General features: G+C 38.5%; 1 protein-coding gene across 2 annotated transcripts in view; it reads right to left on the reverse strand.

Annotated features, from left to right (window-relative positions):
* LOC100494799 (bactericidal permeability-increasing protein) overlaps positions 1-24,724 on the reverse strand; it is a 36,677-nt gene extending 11,953 nt beyond the window's left edge. The window contains exons 1-14 of one of the 2 annotated variants that reach the window (XM_031894844.1): positions 24,596-24,724; positions 23,267-23,384; positions 22,074-22,202; positions 21,393-21,548; positions 20,188-20,251; positions 19,011-19,074; positions 18,185-18,276; positions 17,797-17,979; positions 17,074-17,133; positions 16,823-16,990; positions 14,317-14,384; positions 14,139-14,181; positions 12,790-12,850; positions 11,424-11,500 (exon numbers count right to left, since the gene is read on the reverse strand). In XM_031894844.1, the coding sequence (XP_031750704.1) occupies positions 11,424-11,500; positions 12,790-12,850; positions 14,139-14,181; positions 14,317-14,384; positions 16,823-16,990; positions 17,074-17,133; positions 17,797-17,979; positions 18,185-18,276; positions 19,011-19,074; positions 20,188-20,251; positions 21,393-21,548; positions 22,074-22,202; positions 23,267-23,384; positions 24,596-24,710 (1,398 nt within the window). In that variant the 5' untranslated portion in view covers positions 24,711-24,724. Of the gene's footprint in view, positions 1-63; positions 179-1,573; positions 1,749-11,423; positions 11,501-12,789; positions 12,851-14,138; positions 14,182-14,316; positions 14,385-16,822; positions 16,991-17,073; positions 17,134-17,796; positions 17,980-18,184; positions 18,277-19,010; positions 19,075-20,187; positions 20,252-21,392; positions 21,549-22,073; positions 22,203-23,266; positions 23,385-24,595 lie in introns of those variants that run through there. The other variant, XM_002932861.5, reaches the window with a different exon arrangement.
* Positions 24,725-24,924: the final 200 nt, after the last annotated feature.

A 24,924-nucleotide genomic window follows, 5' to 3' on the forward strand; every position in this document is an offset into this window, starting at 1 on the left:
GTCAAGCATGGAGTCCTGTTTGTTTTTTCTTACCCATGTAGGCTGGAGCCATTTTCAACTCACCTAAAAATGTTGTAATGCACTTTTCCAACAATCTCATGGTTATGGGTGCCTGGGATATCTTTCAGCTGAATGTGGGATAGTTGCTGCTGCAATGCAATCACACCTTCCTGAAGGGCTGTAGGAGAGATAATGCATTTATGATAATACTGAGCCATTTGTCATTATTCTACTGCTCACTTTACTGTGCAGTGAAATGTTGCCACTTGGTATTTATCTGCAACAATACATTCACATTATACATTCACATTGCTACCCTAAACTAGTGAGGTTACTATCCCAAACATTTTAGTCTAGTTAAACATGAAATGATAGGTTACTAGGCCTCCATATAATTACCCCTATACTCTTAGTTATAAAGCACTTTTAATGTTATAGAATAACTTATTTTAATAGTTTTTGAATTATTTGCCTTCTTCTTGTCTCTTTACAGCTTTCAAATGGGGGACCAGCAGCCAAAATACTATTACTCTGTTAGTCTACATTTTTATTGATAATTTGTATTACTTATCTCTCTCTTCAGCCCCTCTGCTATTCATATATCAGTCACTCTCTCAAATCACTCACTGGTTACTAAGGTAAACTGGACCCTAGCAACAAGATAACTGCTAAAATTCCAAACTGGAGAGCTGCGGAACAAAATGTAAAATAATTAAAAAAAACTGCCTATAATAAAAAATGAAGACCAATTGCAAATTGTTTCAGAATAGTATACTCTACATCATACTAAAAGTAAATTTAAAGGTAAACAACCTCTTTAACAGGCTATGGTAAATAGGAAACAAGAAAAACCATATGCTAAAGTAGGCAATATCCCAACAATGCAGCTCAGATGTGGGTAAGGAGCCTAAAGACCCTGAGGAGCAGCAATCTCTAGAACCAACTGTTCCAAACCAGATGACATAGTTGCTTAAAAAAAGATGGCTGGAAGCTCTATAAAGAAGGTCAAAAAGTCTATTGGGAGGCAACAAAATGAAAATAGAAAAACAGTACATATCGAAATGAAGAATTCCGAATGAGGGCTGAAGTCTATCTCACTCTCTTCTCCCAGAAAGTCAAAACTGTATGTAGAGTCAAATGCATTTTGTAAATGCAGATACAGGCACATTCATGAGGATGATGACCAGTGTTCTAGACCAGTCAACCATAGAAACTCTAGTTGGTATGAGTTACTACTTTGGAGTAAAAATTTACACCCATGTTATCAGCATGAAGGGCTGCTTAGTACTAAACTCCAATGTAAAGGCCTGGGATAGGAGCTAAGTCCTAATTTAAATCCAACCTGGAAGCTATGTTCCCCCCTTGTCTGTGTGGGTTTCCTCTGACCACTGTATCTACAATGAACCAACCATAGGGGTTTGCAGTGATAAAAACAACCAGCATTTAAAGTGAAGTCATAGCATAAGTAAAAGCAAAATAAAGCCTTCCAGACTGAAACACTATATATACCCTAAGTATTTAATAACAAGTCTCTGCATTATGTTGTTTCTATTAGGAGGAATATCAAACCTACCATAGTCCAGTCCTTTCTGTGTGACTCTCACCACCAACCCCGGGTTCTCGGCATCTGCAGTCCCCACAAAGGCAGCTATGGAAAACAATAAGGTTAATCTGTAGGCAAAGTCCATGTCTGCGGCGTGTAAAGCTCCTGGCACTGGAACAAATAAGATGAGTTCTCAGTGTGCCTAGAGCCCATTTTATATAATCAAGGGCAATTTGTAGGCCTAACAAGGAAGTAGAGCCATTCTGGGCTAACTGGTTTTGGTGCAGCTGATCAAGTACAGGTACTGTTTTATTATTAGAGAGAAAAGGGAATCATTTAACCATTAAATAAACTCAATAGGGCTGTTCTGCCCCAATAAGGGGTAATTATATCTTAGTTGGGATCAAGTACAGGTACAGTTTTATTATTACAGAGAAAAGGGAATCATTTAACCATTAAATAAACCCAATAGGGCTGTTCTGCCCCCAATAAGGGGTAATTATATCTTAGTTGGGATCAAGTACAGGTACAGTTTTATTATTACAGAGAAAAGGGAATCATTTAACCATTAAATAAACCCAATAGGGCTGTTCTGCCCCCAATAAGGGGTAATTATATCTTAGTTGGGATCAAGTACAGGTACTGTTTTATTATTACAGAGAAAAGGGAATCATTTAACCATTAAATAAACCCCATAGGGCTGTTCTGCCCCCAATAAGGGGTAATTATATCTTAGTTGGGATCAAGTACAGGTACTGTTTTATTATTACAGAGAAAAGGGAATCATTTAACCATTAAATAAACCCAATAGGGCTGTTCTGCCCCCAATAAGGGGTAATTATATCTTAGTTGGGATCAAGTACAGGTACTGTTTTATTATTACAGAGAAAAGGGAATCATTTAACCATTAAATAAACCCAATAGGGCTGTTCTGCCCCAATAAGGGGTAATTATATCTTAGTTGGGATCAAGTACAGGTACTGTTTTATTATTACAGAGAAAAGGGAATCATTTAACCATTAAATAAACCCAATAGGGCTGTTCTGCCCCCAATAAGGGGTAATTATATCTTAGTTGGGATCTATACAGGTACTGTTTTATTATTACAGAGAAAAAGGAACATTTTTATTTATTTTTTTTTTAAATTAGAATTATTTAAATGTTAAGGCCAATGAGCATGATCCCAATACAGAGCAATGATTCAAAATGATATAAACACTACTGAAAATAGAAGAAGCATTTTGTTCCGGTACCAAATAGACATACCTAATGGGAGTAAATTATACCTGGTCTAGTTACTACTAGCAACTAGAGACAGCTGACTTCTGTTTGATTACCACAACCGGGCTTTCCCTTGCAGGTTTCTAAACAATCTGATTACTTTTTAACACGTTGTTACCCTTTATGGTTTGGGATATTAGATAAATGGTGACTTTAGTCTTTATTCCAAAGATCTGCTACTGGGGAGAATATGGGTTTATGTAGGAGGGACAGAAACAATTTGGCTGCCATCCAAACTACTAAATAAATTAAAGTTGAGATTATGATTGTCTCTTATTCTCATTCCTTAGATGACTTTAAATGCCAAATTAAAGACATAGCATACCTAAGACCTGACCAAACCTCACAATTTACTTATTAGGTACTTATTACCTTTTCATCCACTGCCTACATTAAAAAAAATGGCAGCACAAAGGTACTTTCCAAATAGTGTCTTAAAGAAGATTATGCAAAACAAAATAAGGTCTAAATTAGGCTGATGGCTTAAGGGGCTTATTCTCCACCTGTGTCACAGGTGTTTTTGATTTAGGAAATACTAAAATGTGCATTTCCTGCCTGCAGCCCTCTCATGTGGAACGTTGGAGAATTGGCCATAGTCTCATTTATTACTTTAATGTAACTTCGGTCTGACTTGAACGTATTTCTAAAGACCAACAAGACCCTCGTTGACCAAAATTACACTGGCATTTGCTTCATAGGCTCACACCAACCAAATCCATTGTTTCCTTTGGAAAAATGAAAAATATATTGTCCTCAGTATATTCATTCCCACCTATCACATGGTCAGAATCATTGGCGTTTCCATTAGGCTTTCATTACTAAAAAAAAATGCACTCATCACTAGCCATAACCCATCTGTATCCCTAATATAATTAAGCTTTTATAGTAAAATAATGTTTTGGTGGGAAGCAGACCTAAGGGGTCTATTTCTAAACCTAAAATCTACTTATAATTAGGGGCACATTTACTAATCCACGAATTTGAATCCCGAACGGCAAAAATTCGCATTGGAAACGAAACTTTTTCGTCGCCGTCGCAACTTTTTTCGTATTTTTCACAACTTTTCATCGCCGTCGTGACTTTATCGTATCTTGCGCGACTATTTCGTCGCCGTCGCAAATTTTTCATATTGAATGATCGTAAACACATGATTTTGTAAGCCTCCCTGTAATGGTGTCTGCTGTCCACATGGGCTCGTTCAGTGCACTTGCGCACGAAAGAACGCGAAATCCTAAAATTTCGCTAAGGTGCCGAAAAGTCAGGGAAAATACGAAAAAGTCGCGACGGCGACGAAGAAGTCACGGAAAATACGAAAAAGTTGTGACGGCGACGAAAAAGTCGCAAAAATACCGATCATTATGAAAAAAACGCATTCGTGCATTAGTAAATGTGCCCCTTAGTGTATTAAAGATTCAACCCCCCATATGTAATAAAAGGCACTAAGTTTGCCCAGGTCCAATAACCCATAGCAACCAATAAGGTGATTACGTTTAAACAGGTGAATGTTTCCTGCTGATTGGTTACTGGGCAAACGTAGTACCTCTTATTACATAACCCCTTACATGTGTTGTTTTGTGTAATATTGTATGTAACAGGACCAGAGGCAATTTCATTGAAATTTGAATTTCTTTTGCAGATGTAGATTTTTCTTTACACATGCAGTTCTACCACCTGAGCCAAAATGGAGGTTTTCCCAAAGTTAGGACCATGCCCACACTGCATTAACTAGTGAGTACTTGAAAATCTCGGAGGTTCTGCTTTGGCAGCTGAATTTTTTTTTATCATGTTCTTTAAATAGAAATATGCAAAGCAAGGGGAAAACCCTGCCTGTAATAATGGGGAAATGGAATACTGTAATTAGGGAATACTTTGGATCGCAGCGGGACTAATAATTCAGGTAGGACCGGCATCCAGCCACGACATGTTCTATTGATTTTTAAAATACAGCTCATAACTTTAACTATAAGGTGACTTTACTGCTTACAATCTCCATGTTTGTATCACCCCTCATCACCTGGCTACATACATTCTCTAAAGCTGGCCATACACATGGCGATCTGACGATGTTTCGTGCGACCATCGGTCGCACGAAACATCGTCAGATCCGCCACACACAGTCAGGGCTGAAACAGCAGATAAGGAGGTAGAAACAATAAGATTTCTACCTCCTTCTGCCGATTCAGCCCTGACGGCAGATTTTGGTCAGGCACCTTCTATGGCACCCGATCAAAATTTTCTAACCTGGCCGATCGGCGAGTCGTCCGATATCAGCAGCTTCCTGCAATATCGGTCGACTCGCCGACATGCCATACACGCACCGAATATCGTATGAAACGAGGTTTCGTACGATAGTATCGGTGCGTGTATGGCCAGCTTTACTCGTCTTCCCTGCTCAGTCAGGCTCTCTGATTTGGCTGATCTGATCCCATTGTTCAGAACCTGCCTTTATCTACAAATTAGATTTTGTAAAATATTCTTTTTTATCAGATGAAGTTGACAATCCCCATTGGTAGGGGTACAGTGTTTTTTATTGGACTCTGTAAATCCTATTTATAAATAGGGCGAGGAGAGCTGCACTGTGTACAGATGTACTGATGCTCCTGCATGTATTGTATCAAGGAAATTATTCTCATTAAACATACCCTTTCTGTTTAATGTATCAGTCGTCTCAACAATGGATGTGTGATGGATGTGTTCTTTAGTAATGCTTAAATACAATGCAACATATATTATCATAAAAATAAATAACATAATGATAATAATGCAAGATCTTCTTGTAAAATATATTGTATCTAGACAACTTAAAAGGCAAAGTACAGTCAGAAGCTACACAGCCGGGATTAAATCACAATTTGCTTGATCTAAGGTTGATGGGAGTTGCTACAGGAGGTAAATAACGAGTTTAATACATGGAACCATTATATATTTGAAAATAATTATCATATCCCCTCTTAAGCGCTTCTTCTCCAAGATAAACAGACCCAACGTGGCCAGTCTTTCTTCATTACTGAGTCTTTCTATATCCTTTCCCAGCTTAGTTGAGCTTCTTTAAAATCTCTCTAATTCAATAATAGCCCATTTGAGCACTGGAGACCAAAACTGCATGGCATATTAAAGATTTCCCTCTCTTCCCGTAAACGTATGCCCCTTTTAATACAGAATACAACCTTGTTTGCCCTTGTAGTTGTTTGCACTCCTTGGTGCTCTTGCATTACATCTGGGGCACAAGTGAATGACCCCTAAAAAACATTGCATGCTGGGGGGCTTTTATGGGGAGTAGGGGAATCTCCTTTGGAGCCCAATGTCACTTTCCTTGTAAATGCTGGGATTTAGTTTGTGAGGTCACTGTCTGCCATTGCCAACATCTGCCATAGCATTTCTCTTTAAATGAAATAAGAAGAGATCTGAATTGGTTGAGTTTGTTTGTCTGTGATTGGTTTTGTGTTCTCTAACATTTAAAGGTAACCAAACCATCTACACAAACAGTACAAGGTGTTTTTGTTTTTTAATTTGTTCTCATTACATGAGGAACATAGATAGATATTCAGTGGATGGCTTATACCCTAAGGCTATACACAGAGACAGCACATAGGATCCCTGATAAGAATACCAGTGAACCCCTATACATAGAATCATGGCTGCCATCCGGGGTGGTATAAACATAGGACTCCAGTTAGGGGCCTTTTTAAAGCAGGGGATGCAGAATATAATGAAAGGTGGGGCAGGTATGGATCCAGATTAGAATTTAGGCAGATTGGGGTAAAACAGAGCCAGGAGCATTTATGAGACCCACAATTTCTTACAGGTTCTGCCTTGACAAACCGGTACATTGGCCCCAATGTCACAATAACCATAAATACAAAATTGGAATGACTAATATGTCAGATGATACAGTGCCCCCAGCATAGAATGCCACAGTTCCCTTATACGTAGTGGCCCGGGGTCCGCAGTGATGATTGAAATGATGATTTCTGTCACTAAACTGTCAAGCAGTAAGGCTAAGAGTCTAAGGGGCCGATTCACTAAAGGTCGTTAACGTATAACAAATAGTTTTATGCGTTAAAAAGTGTTCGATAATTAAGTACCGATTCATCAAACTCATTTCACATGTGTTACTACTCATATCGCATGTGCAAAAAATCCAATTATCGCAAGGCGTTATTTCCATCACATTGCGGTAATTAGCTAATAGAAATAATACTAACGCATCATTTACAAACATATATGAAGTAGAGTAGGCGTTACTCAAAAAACATTGTGGTGGGTGAGCGTTTGTGAAGACAAGATGGAGTTTGCAGTCGGATTTTTGTTGGATTGGGAAGAAGAGAATCAAGTTAGTGATCGCCCTAGAGTGATGCAGCCTGGAGTTTTCAGGGAAAAGATCAACTCTAGAGGGATTATCAGAGGGGGAAATAGTGAGGCGCTATAGGTTAAATAGAGCAGCAAACTATAGCCTGTATGGGGTACAGGAGCCTTATCTGCAGCCACTAACACGCAGAAGCCACGCTGTTCCCGGCACTGTCAAACTTCTGTGCTCCCTTCATTTTTTTGCCGCGGGAAGTTTTCAGAAAGTTGGAGGGATCTATGGTTGAGTGTCACAGCCCACATTTTCACGGTGCCTTGGCCAGGTCCTGGATGCCATTCGTTCAGTGTCTGCCAATTATAACAACTTTCCCACCAATAGAAATGAGTGGAACACCGTCAAAAGACAGTTCTATGGTGTGAGTGGCATCCCCAATGTGTTAGGTGCCATAGATTGCACCCATGTGGCATTAAATCCCCCTCTAAACAAGGAGCATATTTCCGCAACAGAAAAAGTTACCATTCCCTAAATATCCAAGTCGTCTGTGACGCTAGCATGAACATCAGGAGCATTGTGTCTCGATTTCCAGGCTCCTGACAAGATGCTTACATCCTGAAGCAGTCCGGACTTTATGCTGATTTTAAAAGCGGACAAATGCCTCGTGGCAATCGAGTACAGGAAGAAATCGTAAACAATTACTTTGCCTGTAAGTACCTACATACGCACACTTATCATTATCTGAGCTACATTAAAGTCTACTAAAAAATCAATAAACCCTTAATTAAACCAAGAGGATTGTTTTGCACCCACGGCCTATTTTGAAGCCCAGTCTGGACCTATCACAAAATGACCCCACTCTGCAATAGTTAATATTCAGATCTTGAAAATCTCTGGATTTCTGTTATATCTTACCAATTAAACCATGGGAATGTAGGTGCTGGATTATGGAGATCCCCTTGTCTCTATAGGTCTTTATGGACATATGTCTCCTTTGTGTCCATATGATCCCATAGACTTATTATGAGATATATCAGGTAGGAGGGTATTATCTGAAGTTAAGTTTAATTTTTATCTTTTGATCAACCCATTAAAGATCATGAAAGAGATAAAGAGTGTGTCAAAGATATATAAGGTTCTCAATTGTAGCCAGCTTAACCTAACAGACACAACCAGGGGGTGAACTATTAAGGAAGAAGCAATGCTATACACATTTATAAACAGTCCCAGACTTATTCCCAGAGTTTAGGGGGGTACAAAGATTCTTACCGTGGGGCCAAGAAACTTGCAGTTGCACTATGGGATAAAGCAGTGCACTGTTATAATATAGGTTTGATTACTTCATATAAGAAACATGGTTGAAATTTACCTTTGGCCATTATTTCTTACATCCAAAGAGCAATTACATGTGACTGGTTTAATCAGGCAATAAATAGACAGACCGGTGTCCTTTACTTGCACACTTTCTGTTATAGAACCTGAAACATCACCAAACGGAGGTTCAAGGCGAAGGAAGTAAAAGGACAATATTGACTGATATATAAATATGACAATTTGATAATGTTCTTTGTTTTTTTCTTTGGGACTATATCTGGTGATGACAGATTTTTAAGCAATATTTTAAACCATGCAATATATTTATGCCTCATTTCGTAGCACGCGAGATTAGCGCACGCTATTACGCACGTAACCATTACTTTCTGAAAACTAATGTTCTAAAGTTACCATTTCCCTGAAAACTGGAGGAAACCTTTAGTGAATCTGCCCCATATTGTTTTATAGTCTCTGTTGTGGTCATTGGATATTTTATCGCATTCTGTGTTATCCTGATCTCCAGTGGAGTCATTGTTTGTCAGGTATGGAGATCTCAGTCAACGAAGACCTCCAAATTATATCGAATCACGGTTTCAGTGGTCCTGGTCTATTTTAAAGCATGGACACCACTGATTATAGCTTACATTATCTTCTTGATAGCTATTTCCACTATGAATATTTTACTAGTCTTTAAGGTGAGTGCGTTTCTGGTTCTCTTGAATAGCATTGCCTATACCAACAGCTGCCTAAACCCCATCATGTACGTGCTGATAGGCAAGCAAGCTCGAGATGTGTTGGCGGCTTCCATAAAGAGTTTAACAAACACCAGTACCCAGGGGAGAATGAGCAAGCATGCAGAGAATACAGACAAATTAACACTGAGCAGTACTAGGACTAATAAGGGATCACACAATACAGAGTAAATATCATACCAAATCTACAATAAGTTTTCTCACACTCTAACTATTAACCGCATATCGGTTTAAACTGCACTTTCCTTTGAATGTTTAACACATTTGCCCAAAAATAGGCAAAGGTCCAAGCAGTGGTTTATTGATTGTTCATAAATCCATGTATCACATTAATATTTATATAGGATTTTTATTTATAGACATTAACAGTTGGAAGATAACAGGTTCCTTATTAAAAGACAACAATCTGGGAGAAGATAAAAAATATTAATTAGCGACCCCATCAGAGTAGAGGAAAGAACCCAAATAGTTTGTACTAGTGCAAATAATAAAGCTTCTTACTGCAAAAGTCAAAATCTAAACCCTCGTTAAAGGGATTGTTCACCTTATTCTGAGACAAATTGCAGTTGGTCTTCGTTTTTAATTTTCTGTGGTTTTTCGAATTATTTTGCTATCTGTTCAGTAGCTCCAGTTTGGAATTTCTGCAGGTATATAGTTGCTAGGGTTCAAATTACCCTACCAACCAGGCAGTGGTTTTAATGAGAAATTGGAATATGAATGGGAGAGGGGCTGAATAGAGATAAATCATAAAAAGTAGAAATAACAATAAAATGGTAGCCTCACAGAGCAGTAGTCTTTGGCTGCTGAGGGTCTGTGACCCCCCCCCCCCCGCCCTTTTTAAAAGCTGGAAACAGACAATGGCAAATAATTCAAAAACTATAGGAAATAAAAATGTAAGACCAAATGAAAAATTGCTAAGAATCGTTTCGTTCTATCATATACTAAAAGTAAACTTACATTTTGAAAACAACAGTAAAGTCCCATTCTACTTCCTGATCCCAAGCAGAAAAGTCAAACAAACCAGAAGCCCACTGAAAAGTCTCTATTTATAAACAAGCCCCTCCCTTCCCCAAGCTACAGCCTATTATATTTTGAGATAAAGAACAGCCCATTATACAGAGGACATATAATTACAAAAAGTTATGGAGAGTCACTGAGGTCCAGGAACACGACCTGATGTTTAAATCATTTCATTATCCATTTCCCCATGTCCATCCAGCTCCTTGACTCCCATTCTTTCTTAATGATAGTGAACATTTGCCCCAAACAGGAGGTAGTGCTGAAAAGATAAAATGTGACGTCATGTAATAGCTGAATAAAAAAATAAGAATTTTAGTTCTTATAGAGATATGAAAGTGAAAGCACAGAACTTAGGGGCACATTTACTAAGCAATTTTGAGATAAAGCCTTACTTTTAGATAATTTCAAGATTTACGAATGGGTTTTAGCCAGAGCGCTATTATTTTTTGTTATTGTTCCCCAAAAAATGAGAGTTTTTCGAAAACAATTCATGATTTATTAATGTTTAGTTAATTAATGTTAAATTAATCCCTTTATGGTAATCCATTTCACCCATCTTCAAGGGGAAGTTAATCCCCTCATTGTTATCCATTTCACCCAGCTTCAAGGGGAAGTTAATCCCCTCATTGTTATCCATTTCACCCAGCTTCAAGGGGAAGTTAATCCCCTCATTGTTATCCATTTCACCCAGCTTCAAGGGGAAGTTAATCCCCTCATTGTTATCCATTTCACCCAGCTTCAAGGGGAAGTTAATCCCCTCATTGTTTTAAGTTTCACCCATCTTCAAAGGATGTTGATTCCTTCATTGTTTTCTATTTCACACATTTTCAAAGGGAAGTTAATCCCATCATTGTTTTCTATTTCACCCAGTTTCAAGTGAAGCTTTAACACAAGAATGAGCGCCAATGCTTCTAGAATATGTTACACTCCTCAAATTTACAGGTGTTGAACAATAACAAAACATGGATAGGAAATAAGAGTCTTTTTAGTATCCTTGGGACACTTCATACAGAACACATACTCCTTAGGGGGTTCTAGTGTTGGGAGACAATATCTGTTTCCTGTAGCCACAAAGGTTTATTGGGTTCTTGGAGCAATCTTCTTGTAGAGGGGAATACCTAGTCTGGCCGGTGTGGCGCTGGGTCTGGGTGCAGTTGCACTCCCTGCCCCCACGGTAGTTACCCCACTGGCTGAAAGGAAAATGTGTACTGACCTCATATGTTTTAATCACAATATCCCCGAGCTGGATGTGCTCAATGAAAGTTAGTGGGAATCCATTCCTCAAGAAGTCTGAAGGAATAAAAAGTTTGGCTACATGAGGACCACCGATATGCTTTTACTAATATTTTATATATTGTCAGCAGTACAAAATGTCAGCTTGGTTGAACTTAGTATTATATGAAAACAATATACAGGTATCGGACCCCTTATCCAGAAACCCATTATCCAGAAAGTTCCGAATTACGGAAATGACATCTCCCGTAGACTCCATTTTATTAAATAATTCACATTTTTAAAAATGGTTTCCTTTTTCTCTGTAATAATAAAACAGTACCTGTACTTGATCCCAACTAAGATATAATTACCCCTTATTGGGGCAGAACAGCCCTATTGGGTTTATTTAATGGTTAAATGATTCCCTTTTCTCTGTAATAATAAAACAGTACCTGTACTTGATCCCAACTAAGATATAATTACCCCTTATTGGGGGCAGAACAGCCCTATTGGGTTTATTTAATGGTTAAATGATTCCCTTTTCTCTGTAATAATAAAACAGTACCTGTACTTGATCCCAACTAAGATATAATTACCCCTTATTGGGGGCAGAACAGCCCTATTGGGTTTATTTAATGGTTAAATGATTCCCTTTTCTCTGTAATAATAAAACAGTACCTGTACTTGATCCCAACTAAGATATAATTACCCCTTATTGGGGGCAGAACAGCCCTATTGGGTTTATTTAATGGTTAAATGATTCCCTTTTCTCTGTAATAATAAAACAGTACCTGTACTTGATCCCAACTAAGAAAGAATTCATCCTTTTTGGAGCCAAGACAATCCTAGTAGTTTAATTACTGTTTAAATAATTTTTTTTAGCAAACTTAAGGTAGGGGATGCGAATTACAGAAAGACCCCTTATCCGGAAAACCCCAGGTCCCGAGCATTCTGGATAACAGGTCCCATACCTGTATATATATATAATTATAATTAGGTTAATAGGAGTAACCAAGTGTTCCATAAAAATATAAAGACATGACACAACAGGTCGAGTGTTCTTCAACTGGTCATTAAACTTCTAATATCCTTATATTTTAAACTATGTTGTAAACACTGCTTGCTCAACCAAACTGTTTCATACAACACTGTATCAATGCTTTAAGCATGCTGGGAGCTGTAGTCTAGCAACATCAGGGCAGTATGCTCAGTGCAATAGAACTTTTCTCAAGGGCCCACAATTATACTGGGGTTCGGGTTAAAACCCTGCATTGTCGGTAAAAAAACATGGGAGTTTGCATTGAAAATTTGTACTTTGTATGCCACACCCATTCATAAATGAGCCCTATTATCTTGCTACGTACCATTAACATGAGGAAGGACCACTGGGACAAGTAAGTTCATGACCGAATTAATTTCCGAAACCTAGAGAGCAATAGAAACAGATTACAGTCTCTAAAATATGTTCCTGTAGGTCTCTTTACAGAGATAGAAATGTCTAGAAATGTCTTTCTCTTTCTTACTAACCTTGTAGTACATGGGGAATTATCTGAGTTCGGTGTTAAGTGTTTGAGGAGTTTATGGGCCTTATAATAAGTATATGGACATTTTGGTCTCAAATGTTTTCTATAGCTAGGCCTAAAGTCATACAGATAACAACTTAAATAAAATGTTTTTTAACAAGTTGATATTTCAATGTTGCACACTTATTGCATAAATATTAAGGGAGAAGGAAAGCTAAAAACTAAGTAAGCTTTATCAGAAAGGTCTATGTTAATACAGCCATAAGCATTCACAGAAACGCTGCACTGAGCCCTCTATCAAAAGAAACACAGGATTTCTTGTTTCCTTTTTTGTAAACATGTTCTTAGGGTATCTGACTTCCTCTCTCAGAAAAATACTTCATTCCAGGGGCCAGAGTCTGTGCAGTTCTCTCCTCTCCTGCTCTCATAAGAATTCATAAAACTCACTCCCCCTCCCTTAGGCATGTGTAATCTAAGCTATAACGGCTAGAGCTGCAGCAGGAAGCTACAAAGACCAAGCTAAGATGGCAGCTGCTGTCTTAAGCAAACAGAGGGGGCTTCTAGGTCCCTTTACTCAGGTATGGTAATGCTTTCTGCTGAATAAATATAGTGTTCTAGGTGGCACTAATGTGGCAAAGCTTTCCTTCTCCTTTAAAGTAATTTTACATATTAAGTATAATTTTGCATCTCCTTGGAAGTGTAGTGGAGAGGAAAAGCAAAGTGTCTTTTGTTTCACATCATAATAACAAACTGAATGGGTCATAGAGCTCAGCACATTAAAATTCCACCATTCTCTATTCATTCCTATAGGATTTTTACAGGCATATATATCAAATGGTGAATTCTAACATTCACCAATTAATAAATATACCTCTAAAAATCCCATAGGAATGAAACGGATTTTACTATGGTGAGTTCTAATGTCAAACTTTGATAAATCTGCCCAAAAGTGTATGGTTTTTTTAAAAAGTGTTTGTGAAATAGAGTTATTAACTACAGTTTAGTGGATTGTCTATAGTAGCAACAGTTTTCCTTTACTTATTGACAAGGCACAATTATACAGTTATAAAGTGCCCAACAGAAGGGCTGATTTGGTTCAACTGTCGCTTCTCTCTGTCAGCTGAAAAGTATGTAAAGATTAGTGAATATGTTGATATTGTTGGGCAAATAATTCATGGTCCAGGACTCACTGAAAAAGGTCCAACGTCAGAGTGAGACAGAGAAACTTCCACGCTAGAAACAACAGAAATCACATTAATGTGAGAACATTTTATATAATACGTATTCTAAATATATATATATTTATGAGATTAAAGACATTATCTATTATAATTGTATAGATTAAATTGCTAATTTTAAAATACTTACTTGCCATGCTCTAGAGAGAGTACTATGTTCCCAGAATTCACTGCCACCTTTGCAAAAGCATTTGTTTTCTAGAGAGGAAACACGGCGGTGTTAGTGAAGGTTTAGAAACAATGAAAGCTTATTACAGGTATCGGACCCCTTATCCGGAAACCCGTTATAAAGAAAGCTCCGAATTACGGAATGCCCGTCTCCCATAGACTCCATTTTAATCAAATAATTCAGAATTTTAAAACTGATTTCCTTTTTCTATGTAGAAATAAAACAGAACCTTGTAATTGATTCCAACTAAGATATAATTAATCCTTATTGGATGGAAAACAATCCTATTGGGTTTAATTAATGTTTTATTGATTTTTTAGTAGACTTAAGGTATTGAGATCCAAATTACGGAAAGACCCCTTATCTGGAATACCCTTGGTCCCGAGCATTCTGGATAATGGGTCCTATACCTGTATTATCTACAGCAGGGGTAGCCACACTTTTCCATTCCGCGGTCAACTGATGACCTCGGAATGCGAAAGTGCAGCGTGAATGCATACGTACGCGACACGGCGTACGTACACATTCACGCAGCACTTCCGCATCTTTGGCTTGATCGCGGCCCACTAGTGATCCCCTGGGGATGGACTGGAGGACCGCGATCGACGTATTGGCCACCCCTGATTTACAGCTTAAGGCTAAGGGAGCACAGAGCCAAACGATTGAATTAGCCCCATCTCGCTTACCCGTAGGTGGGGATATCGGGAGAAGACGCCCTTACTTGGCAACCTCGCCAAACGAGCACATCTTACTGTGTATGGCCTCCTTTAGTGATACCTGCTCTCATTAGGACCCTCTTTATTTTCTGATGTTACTAATTCACTGCTCTATATCAAAATTCATTTGTGAAATTTCATATTTTTTTCTACTTTTTAAAAAACCTGAATGTTAGCTTATTTATTCAAAAATCCAAATAAGAAAAACACAAGCGAATAAAACCATTAAAAAAACAAATCTGAATATCTTGGATTCGTATTTTGCTCATAATTTTTGAAAGAAAGTTAAAAAAAGAGTCAAATTCAATAAGTGTTTTACATTTTGCCTACAACTTCCATTGACTTTGTGACCTCGCAAGCATGCTACATAGATATTCAACTGTTTTAAACCATGATTCAAATTTCTGATTTTTGGTGCAAAATGAAAATGTATAGGGATATTCACCCCAACCATACATCCTCTACAACTAACTAAATATTACTGATCACTGAACTGTTACTAAATCAATTACAGGGTAATACCCAGCCACCAACTGAATGAGCTAAATAGATTATTGTAATACTAGAAGCGTAAGATCTTGAATCTCATTCAAAAGGCACCTCTGAGCCATACCTTTGAAGTGCACCCTGTTTTGCCAACCTATTATATATATTATATAAAGCTTTTTAGTAAAAAATATTTAAGGATTTTCATTAGGAATTAGGTTTTTGTTAACACTTTTATGTTATATAACTAAGACCGAGGGGCTGATTTATCAAAGTACGACAGGTACGAAATACAAAAAATTCGTATTTTTTCATACTGTGCGTATTTTCTTCGACAAAATCGTATTGTCGCGCTGAGTACAAAGGTTTCGGATTCAATCAAGCTTCGGTATTGTGACTTTCCTTGGGCCAGGTTGGAGCTGCAGAGGCTTTCAAAATCATGCACAGGAGGATCAAAGTCGGAAACGTTTTCCCACCGTTTACGATCGTTTGGATATGAAAATTTTGTGACTTTCAGATCACCAATACGATATTATCGTGACTAATACGATTTTAAAACGTAAGTATTTTCGTGATTTTTGCTATCATCAGAAATTGTATCTAATCCGAATTTTACCCATTTTGGGATTGGAACACATGAATGTGCCCCTGAGTGTATAAGAGGCAAAGCAAGCAAAACTTAACTAAATTTACAGGCACATTTACTTAAATTCGTTTTATTTCTCCCAAACAGGAATTGCTCCAGCCGCCATTTTTGGAGCATTGGAGAACAATAATGGGTTTAAATTTCACTTGAAACTGGATGAAACTGAAAACAATCATGGGATTAACTATGCCTTAAAAATGTGTGAAACTGAAAACAATGAGGGGATTAAGTTCCCCTTGAAGCTGGGTGAAACTGAAAACAATGAGGGGATTCATTTGCCCTTGAAAATATGACAGGCTGTCGCTGACTATTTTATTCCTCTACTATTCTAAGCCTCCACAGGACTCAATGGTACTCGAGAGGTCAAACGAGTCAAATTTTTACAAAGTAAACATTAAGCAATCACAAATTATGAGAGTTATTTTCGGGGAAACTTTTTCGAGGGACAATAACGCAAAAACCGAGTTCTGGCAATAACACATTTATAAATCTCGAAATTATCTAGAAGTAAAATTGCTTAGTATAGGTGAGCCCTAGGGTCTATACCTGCCTAACTCTGTTGCTTACTCGGTGTAAAACATTTCAACACATTTTTACATTTTAGAAAGTGCAGACCCACCGCTTGGAGGAGAAAAAGTGGAGCCGGGGAGGAGTTGGGCAGAATGGCATAAGCCTGGATGTTTCCCACTGGCGAAAGGGTCAGACCTCCTGGGTTAATATTCAGAGCTGGCGTTGAGGCAGCTGATATCTTCAGCATCATGGGCATATTGGGGTACATCTTGGAAACCTGTAGATACATATATATCATTTACTTAAGAGTCAGGAAACAGACACCATTTCAAACAGAAAACAGATGACTGCATACAGTACCGACGGTATTACTCTTTCCAATAAGTTCGTGTTCAGGTGAATGCCGAATTCCCTTGGGATCTATAGCAACAAAAAAAAAAATGTAAAAAATGCATTTTAGTTTGTTAGTTTTTTGTCAAACTGTAGACCAAAAGTAATGCTGTTTAATAGAATAATATGATAATATAATTATACAACTTCAAGGAGAAGGAAAGGAAGGAAATGTATTTTGGCATTTTACTGCCAAATTTACTGCCATTTTACTACTACAGATTCGCCACATTAGTGCCACCTAGAACAATATATTTATTATGCAGAAAGCATTACTATACAGAAGTAAAGAGCCCTAGAAGCTTTCTCCATTAGCTTAAGACAGCAACTGCCATTCTAAGTAGCTTCCTGCTGTAGCTCTAGCCATTGTAGCTCAGATCACACATTCCTAAGGGAGGGGGGAGGGAGTTCTTAGCATTCTTATGGGAGGGGGAGCAAGAGAGAGGGGAGAGATGCTTAGTTGAAAGGAACATCCCCTTTATTTGTATGGGTGTAAAATGCAATGGGAAATTCTTATTCTTTACAATATATGTCTATAGTGAGTGCTGTTCAGAGAAGGGAAAAAGTGCTAATGGTAAAAACGATCAGAGACTGAAAACAATCATGGAACACAATACTCACCCATGCACAAAAATATTAATTTAAATATATTTACAAAATGGCAGATTTGAGCTGAATGTTATCTTTTTTTACCATATCATCTCTCAAATCAAAGACAAGAGCCCCAGCCCTCTGATAAGTGAGAAAAGCAGTGTTGAACACATAGTCAGAGACGGCAAAGTAAACCATGTGATCCTGTTCTGGAGGCAGCGACATCACCGGGGGTGCGAAGGGCGGAGCAGTATGCGGGTTTTCACCATTCTTGTAGAATTCCCCCTGGAAGAGGAAACAGTCATTAAAGATATATGTTGGTGGTTACACAGTGGATCAAGCAGAATTCAATTCGGGATTAACGAGTAATAAATCTTACCAAACAAGAAGCTTCCATATTTATAAAGCATAATTAACTATAGAAATAGGATGAATGTTACCACGAGTATTTTTTAACCTTTTAGGCATTGCCATTTCTTTCAAACTATACCTTTAAAAATACATCAAGCCAATTTCCCATCACAGATGGAGGCCCAGTCAGGGAGTAATCAAGGCCAGATATTGGGTTAATATTTCTGTTCACTGTAAAACATAAATGTTAAAAAAAAAAAAATCAATAATTTGACCTTAAAAAATAGATTCCACATTGCTGACAATTTTTCTTATATTTTTTCTAATAATAGTTTTTTATATTGATATTTATTACTGTGTATACTCGAGTATAAGCCTAGTTTTTCAGCACCCAAAATGTGCTGAAAAAGTCACCCTCGGCTTATACTCGAGTCGGGTGCCATGGGTCCCTCCAGACTAGCAACCTCTGTCCTTTGTGTGCAAATTAGCCACCCGCAACCAGACCCTCCAGTGCCCTGGCCCGCTTCCATACTTATTTCCCCTTACGTGTCCTCTGCTGCCAGTTTGCCAATGCACAATGAGCATGGGGTAGTACTCATATTGTTTTTGTTGACCCTCTTCTCCACTTACAGAGCTAGTTTAACTGTTTTTCTTATATTTGAAAACATATACCCCACCGATGCCTCAATTAATGTTATTCTGTTGGTATTTATTTTGATTTGAAACTTAACAGTAGCTGCAGCATTTCCCACCCTAGGCTTATACTCGAGATAATAAGTTTTTCCAGTTTTCTTAGGTAAAATTAGGTACCTCGGCTTATATTCGGATCGGCTTATACTCGAGTATATACGGTATATACCATAAGGAAATAAACAGGAACTGATTCAGCCTTTACCCAAAGCTTTAATCATATTTTCAATAAGTATGGAATTTGGTCCCATCATTGTGTGCAGGTGGGTGATTACCTGGTTGATTGCGGAGAAAGGGTGACACGTCAGAATTAATATATTTATGAATCTCTGGGCAGATCTAAAAAGAAAAAGATGAGTGGGTTTAACAGCCTGATTGGTGGTTACTAAGGCCATTGCAATAACCCATAGCAAGCAATCATGCGTCAGCTTTGATCACTCTAACTACTCTAGATACAATCTTGTAACTGATAACTAATTGGTTCTATTGATTTAGGGCTTACTGGTTACTGGGTCAGTTCACACGACCTACCCCCAAGATTATTTTCTAAATTAGCAGTCAACAATAAGTACACTGATGCCAATCATGCTATAAATAAACATTAACAAAAAAAATAAGAGTTTTAGAAAGTGGTTAAAAAATGTTTCAAAAACACTACTATAGTTTTTATACATAAGCAGGGGACATTCAATCTGTAAAAGGAGTAAAGACAAATAACAGATAAGCTCTGTATAATACCATGGTGTAAACTCAGGAAGATAAAGGATCAAATGCCATTAGAATGAAAACTTTTCTCATATAAAATAGAAAAGTATTTTTTCATTTTTTTTTCAAGTTACTAATCCTTTAACATAGACTGCCACACCACTGTCCTTATTTTGAGTAAACCGTGAAGATGTGAACTAAAAAGTAATAAGGTTTTAGGATAAATAACCAAAGGTGATAGCCTTTCCTTCACTTTCCTTTTATAGCTGCCGTTATCGCTCTAAGGGACCGATATCGGCAGCTAATCGGCCCGTGTATGGGCACTACCGACGGGCCTGCCTGACTGACATCTGGCCTGAAATCATTCAGATATCGATCGGGAAGGTTAAAAAATCTAGTCGGATTGGGGACCGCATCGGCTCGTTGATGCGGTCCCCGTACCGATTGCCCCATTGCCGCCAACATAATTCAATTGTTTGGCCCCAGGGCCAAACGATCGAATAAGCCTACACATTCCCCGATATCGCCCTGTTTGGGTCGGATCTTCTGCCGCCAGACTTAACTTTCTTCTTATATAGTGGATGTCAGGCCTACGTCCATACTTGGCACTCGTGTTCTGCACTCGGCACCCTGCCCTGTCATTAGTTAATGAGCCCTACAATGCTAGTTACAGCCTTATTAGTTCACTTAACCTTTGCACAGAAAATGATCAAATTCCAAATTTTGACGTTTATACATTACAGGTACCTTGTCCTCCAATTCTTTTCTTATTTTCGATTCAACTGCGCCGTGGAAAAGTTCAACCAACCAACTGCAATGAAAGGAAACATGCTGTTTGTTGACAGATATCATACACTTGCTTTGTACTTATAACCTAAATAAGATGGCTTTCAACAAACACCAGGGTCCTAGATTCAAAGCCAGAGTAGTCACTGCAAGGAGTTTGTATGTTCTCCCTGTGTTATCCCTACAATAATTGGCTGATAATGAAACTAAAGGTGCCCATACACTATAAGATCCGCTCGCTTGGCGATGTCGCCAAGCAAGCGGATCTTCACCCGATTTTCCACCTACGGGTGGGCGATATCGGGTAGCAAGGGACTTAAAAAAAAAATAATCTGATCGTTTGGCCCTGGGGCCAAACGATCGGATTACATTTGAGCTTATGGGGCAGTCGGTTCGGGGATCGCATTAACGAGCCGATCCGACCGGATTTTCTAACCTGGCCGATCAAGATCTGGCCAATTTCAGGCCAGATATCGGTCGGCCAGGCAGCTCTGTTCTGCCCATACACGGGCCGATTAGCTGCCGAATCGGTCCAAGGGACCAATATCGGCAGCTATAGTCGGCCCGTGTATGGGGACCTTAACCATAGAGTGTGTCAATGTAGATGGCTTTGATAGTAAGTTCTCCTGGGGCAAGGCCTGATGTAAATAATGTATAATCTTTGTAAAGCACTAATAGATTGGAGCTACAGAAGAATAAAGAATAATCATTTCATTGTCTGTGTATAAGTTGATAACATTGGTTTAAGATAAATAAAATATAATTAGTCCCCTTCCAGTAGAAGTGATGCTTTACCTTAACTTATGATCAACTTACAATAGTAATTCCAGTCTTCCACCCATATAAATACTTCAACCATGCTGTCTCTGTTCCAAGTCGCTAGTTATTTGTGGAATATCCCTAACCAGATTGAATTCCTTGACCTATTTCCTGCTGTCTAATTCTAATACTCAATTTGAACCCCTTTAGAAACTAACACAGTAATCCAGGAATACAGTTATGGAAATATATTAACAACTACTAATCAGTTTTGTAGGAATCTGCAGTTTGTGACATAAAAATGATCTAAAAATTTAACACCACAGTTTGAATGGACTCACACCCCAGTTCTACGCAGATCAATGTATAAAGTGGCTGACAACCTTAGAAACATGACAGAGACTTACCCTATGGTTCCAGACATGTGCACCTCAACATTGGCAATATGGCAGCTGCAGTCTGCTACAGAAACTGTTGGTTTTCCATTTTCAATATTCCTCAAATTAAGTCCAACAGACATGCCGAGCCCCCCAACTTTGATATTAAAAGTGCCGTCTTCATGTCTACCAATAAAGAACATGACTGAGAAGTGATCACAAGTAGCCTCTACAAACCATGCATGAAAGTTTAGGTGGGTGCCCATTCGATTGATGTTAATGAGGTGGTCTAGTTTTATCCTATGTCAGGCCTTTATAGTAGGTACCACCCCTAGCCTACAAAGGCATAACAAAGTCGAATATCAGATGGACCAAAAACAGTAGGTTATAAAGAGTAGGGGCAAGTAGGATCTGTATAGGGTGGCATACACTGTAAGGAATAATAATTAAGGGATCAACAAACTTTTAATAACTTGTCTTATTATAAAATAACTTTGATTAAAGTCTGTGTTTATAGCATAACTTGGATCTACAGCCATAACCCTGCATCTAAATAAAACAGTATTGGCCTCAGGGGATACAGAACAATTTTAAGAGCTCCCATTCAATTTGCCAAGCCATATCTACAAGGTTTCTAGCAAGCTTTCTCTATTGTATCTGCTTTAAAAGCCATATAACATGCAGATTTATACTAGTACAGTTATGTCTTACATAAATGAATAGCGAACATCCCATCGTCCATTAACTTCGAAAAAACCTCCAGACGTAGACAGCTTCAGACCCACATTTGGAATGGGACTGACTTGGAAACCGGGCAACTGGACATTTCCTAAATTCATGCTGCCAAGAAACAATGTTAAAAGAACAAGTAACTATCTTCAATTCAGAAATACAATTCCCTTCATGTAGCAATATGACTGTATAAACATGTAAGTGCTGCTCTATTCGGTGCTCCTGCTGCCCATAGAAGGAATGTATACCTCCAATAAACCATAATCCCAATGATACTCACATAAACAGCAACGTGCGGAGATTTTGATGTCCTTTATTCAGATCTAAGCAGACGTTCTATAAAAGAAGGGGAGGTTTGCCCCCAAAATCCACTGCACGTTGCTATGAAACTGTAAATAGTGTTGGCCAATAACCCTAACTTATAGGAGAAGGAAAGGCTAACTATGAGAGCTAGCGAACCTTCTTCCTGCAGGAAGATCACTCGCATATACCCCGGGTTAGTGCTGTTTTTTTCTAACAGGAGCACCGGCCAGGGGTAACACTCAGTGTAACGCGGTTACACTCACTGGGGGCACCTAACATTTGCCCCCCCAGTGATTTATCCATTCCTTCTCCTTTAAGGAAAGGTTATACTGTATGCATGGCTGCTATAAAACATGGGTAAAGGTGGTATTTGGACAGTGCCCAACAGGACACCAACTTAATGTGTAACACATTTTAATATAGCAACCCACACACACACTAAAAGATGGAAAAGAGCTGTCTTTTATTTTTATAACTTGAACTTTCTTTAAAAAAATCCCATCGCTGTTTATTTCATCTGGGCCAACCACTGCTTTAAAGTAGTGTTTTACCCACTAAGGGACGTTTATTGTCCATGCTTAATCTCCTCCACGGAGGATGAGAAAACACCCAAGTTTACCTTCCTACCAGAATGAATGTAATTTGTCAGTGGTAGAACATATGTATAATGAAATTAGGAAACCCTTCTACCATGTAGATGTTAAACGTAGGTAAGTTAAATCTTATCTGACATCATTTCTGCACAACTGTAAGGAAAGTTGCTCCACATCTATGTATTACTGCTTTGCGCTTTGTTGCCTTGGTCACACATGGAGTCCTATTTGGTTTTTTTTATTTACCCATGTAGGCGAGAACCGTCTGCCACTCACCCAAAAATTTTGTAACGTGCTTTTCCTAAGAAGAACCCAAGGCTATGGGTGTCCGATATTTCTCCCAGCTGAATGTGGGATAGTTGCTGCTGCAAAGCAATCACACCTTCATGAAGGGCTGTAGGGGAGATATTGCATTTATTATATTAGTGAGCCATTTGTCATTATTCTACTGCTCACTTTACTGTGCAGTGAAATGTTACATTATACATAGCCTGTTTGATCAAAATACACTAAACTAGTGAGGTTACTATCCCAAACATTTTAGTCTAGTTAAATATGAAATGATAGGTTACTAGGCCTCCATATAATTATGTTGGGTTGAGAAACCCAACAGACTGTTCTTCGACTTCAGCTTATTCTTTGGCTTTTTCTTGTTCACGCTCCCCCATTTTCTAAACGCTACTCCTCCTATAGTTATTAGGAGAACAACACCCAAACTCTCCACACTTCTTCACCCTATAGCGGAGCAGGTTGTCTTTTTGTGGCGCCGCTCCGAACACCCCAATTTTCCCATTGACTATGACAGGGAAGATTTTCAAACTGCTGCAACTCTTACAGCTTTGAAGCTACACCCCACACACTTGAACATAATCATGGGGTTACCCCTAATGAAACAGCAACATTTGTTGGGGAGGGACCAACAACAGCCAATCAGATGTCACCTATTGACTTTAATGGGGAAATTGAAACTGCTGCCAATCTTACAGCTTTGAGGCTACACTCCCCAAACTTGAATCACATAGAAAAAAACAATACCAAGATCAACCAGGTCAAAAAATCTATTAAGCGGCACCAAAACAAAGGATAAATGGGAAAAAAGTAGAAAAGTAGTGCCTTAAAAAATGAAGAATTTAAAAACGGGGCTCTTACTTAGACTTACTCTCTGCTCCCAGAAAGTCAAAACTGCAAGTACATTTTGAAAGAAACAAGAGGATTCATAAGAATGATGAACAGTGATCTAAACAAGTGAACCGTAGAAAAACTCTGGTTGGGTTGGTATGGGTTACTACTCTGGCGTTAAAATTTACACCTGTGTTATCAGCATGAAGGGCTGCTTAGTACTAAACTCCAATGTAAAGGCCTGGAATAGGAGCTAAGTCCTAATTTAAATCCAACCCGGGAGCTATGTTCTCTGTGTGGGTTTCCTCCAAAATAAATGTATCTGCAATAAACCAACCATAGGGGGTTGCAGTGATAAAAACAAAGTCATAGCATAAGTAAAAGCAAAATAAAGCCTTCCAGACTGAAACACTATATATGCCCTAAGCATTTAATAACAAGTCTCTGTATTATCTTGTTTCTATTGGGAGGGAATATCAAACCTACCATAGTCAAGTCCTTTCTGTGTGACTCTCACCACCAACCCCGGGTTCTCGGCATCTGCAGTCCCCACAAAGGCAGCTATGGAAAACAAAAAGGTTAATCTGTAGGCAAAGTCCATGCCTGCGCCGTGTAAAGCTCCTGGCACTGGAACAAATAAGATGAGTTCTCAGTGTGCCTAGAGCCCATTTTATATAGTTGAATCCAGGGCAATTTGTAGGCCTAACAAGGAAGTACAGCCATTCTGGGCTGACTGGTTTTGGTGCAGCTGATTTGCTTACATGGGTAAACCCACTGCTTGGTGCTACAGTTTATGAGCCAGATTTTTTTTTTCA

Source organism: Xenopus tropicalis, chromosome 10 (genome assembly GCF_000004195.4).
Source record: "Xenopus tropicalis strain Nigerian chromosome 10, UCB_Xtro_10.0, whole genome shotgun sequence".
Lineage (NCBI taxonomy): Eukaryota > Metazoa > Chordata > Amphibia > Anura > Pipidae > Xenopus > Xenopus tropicalis.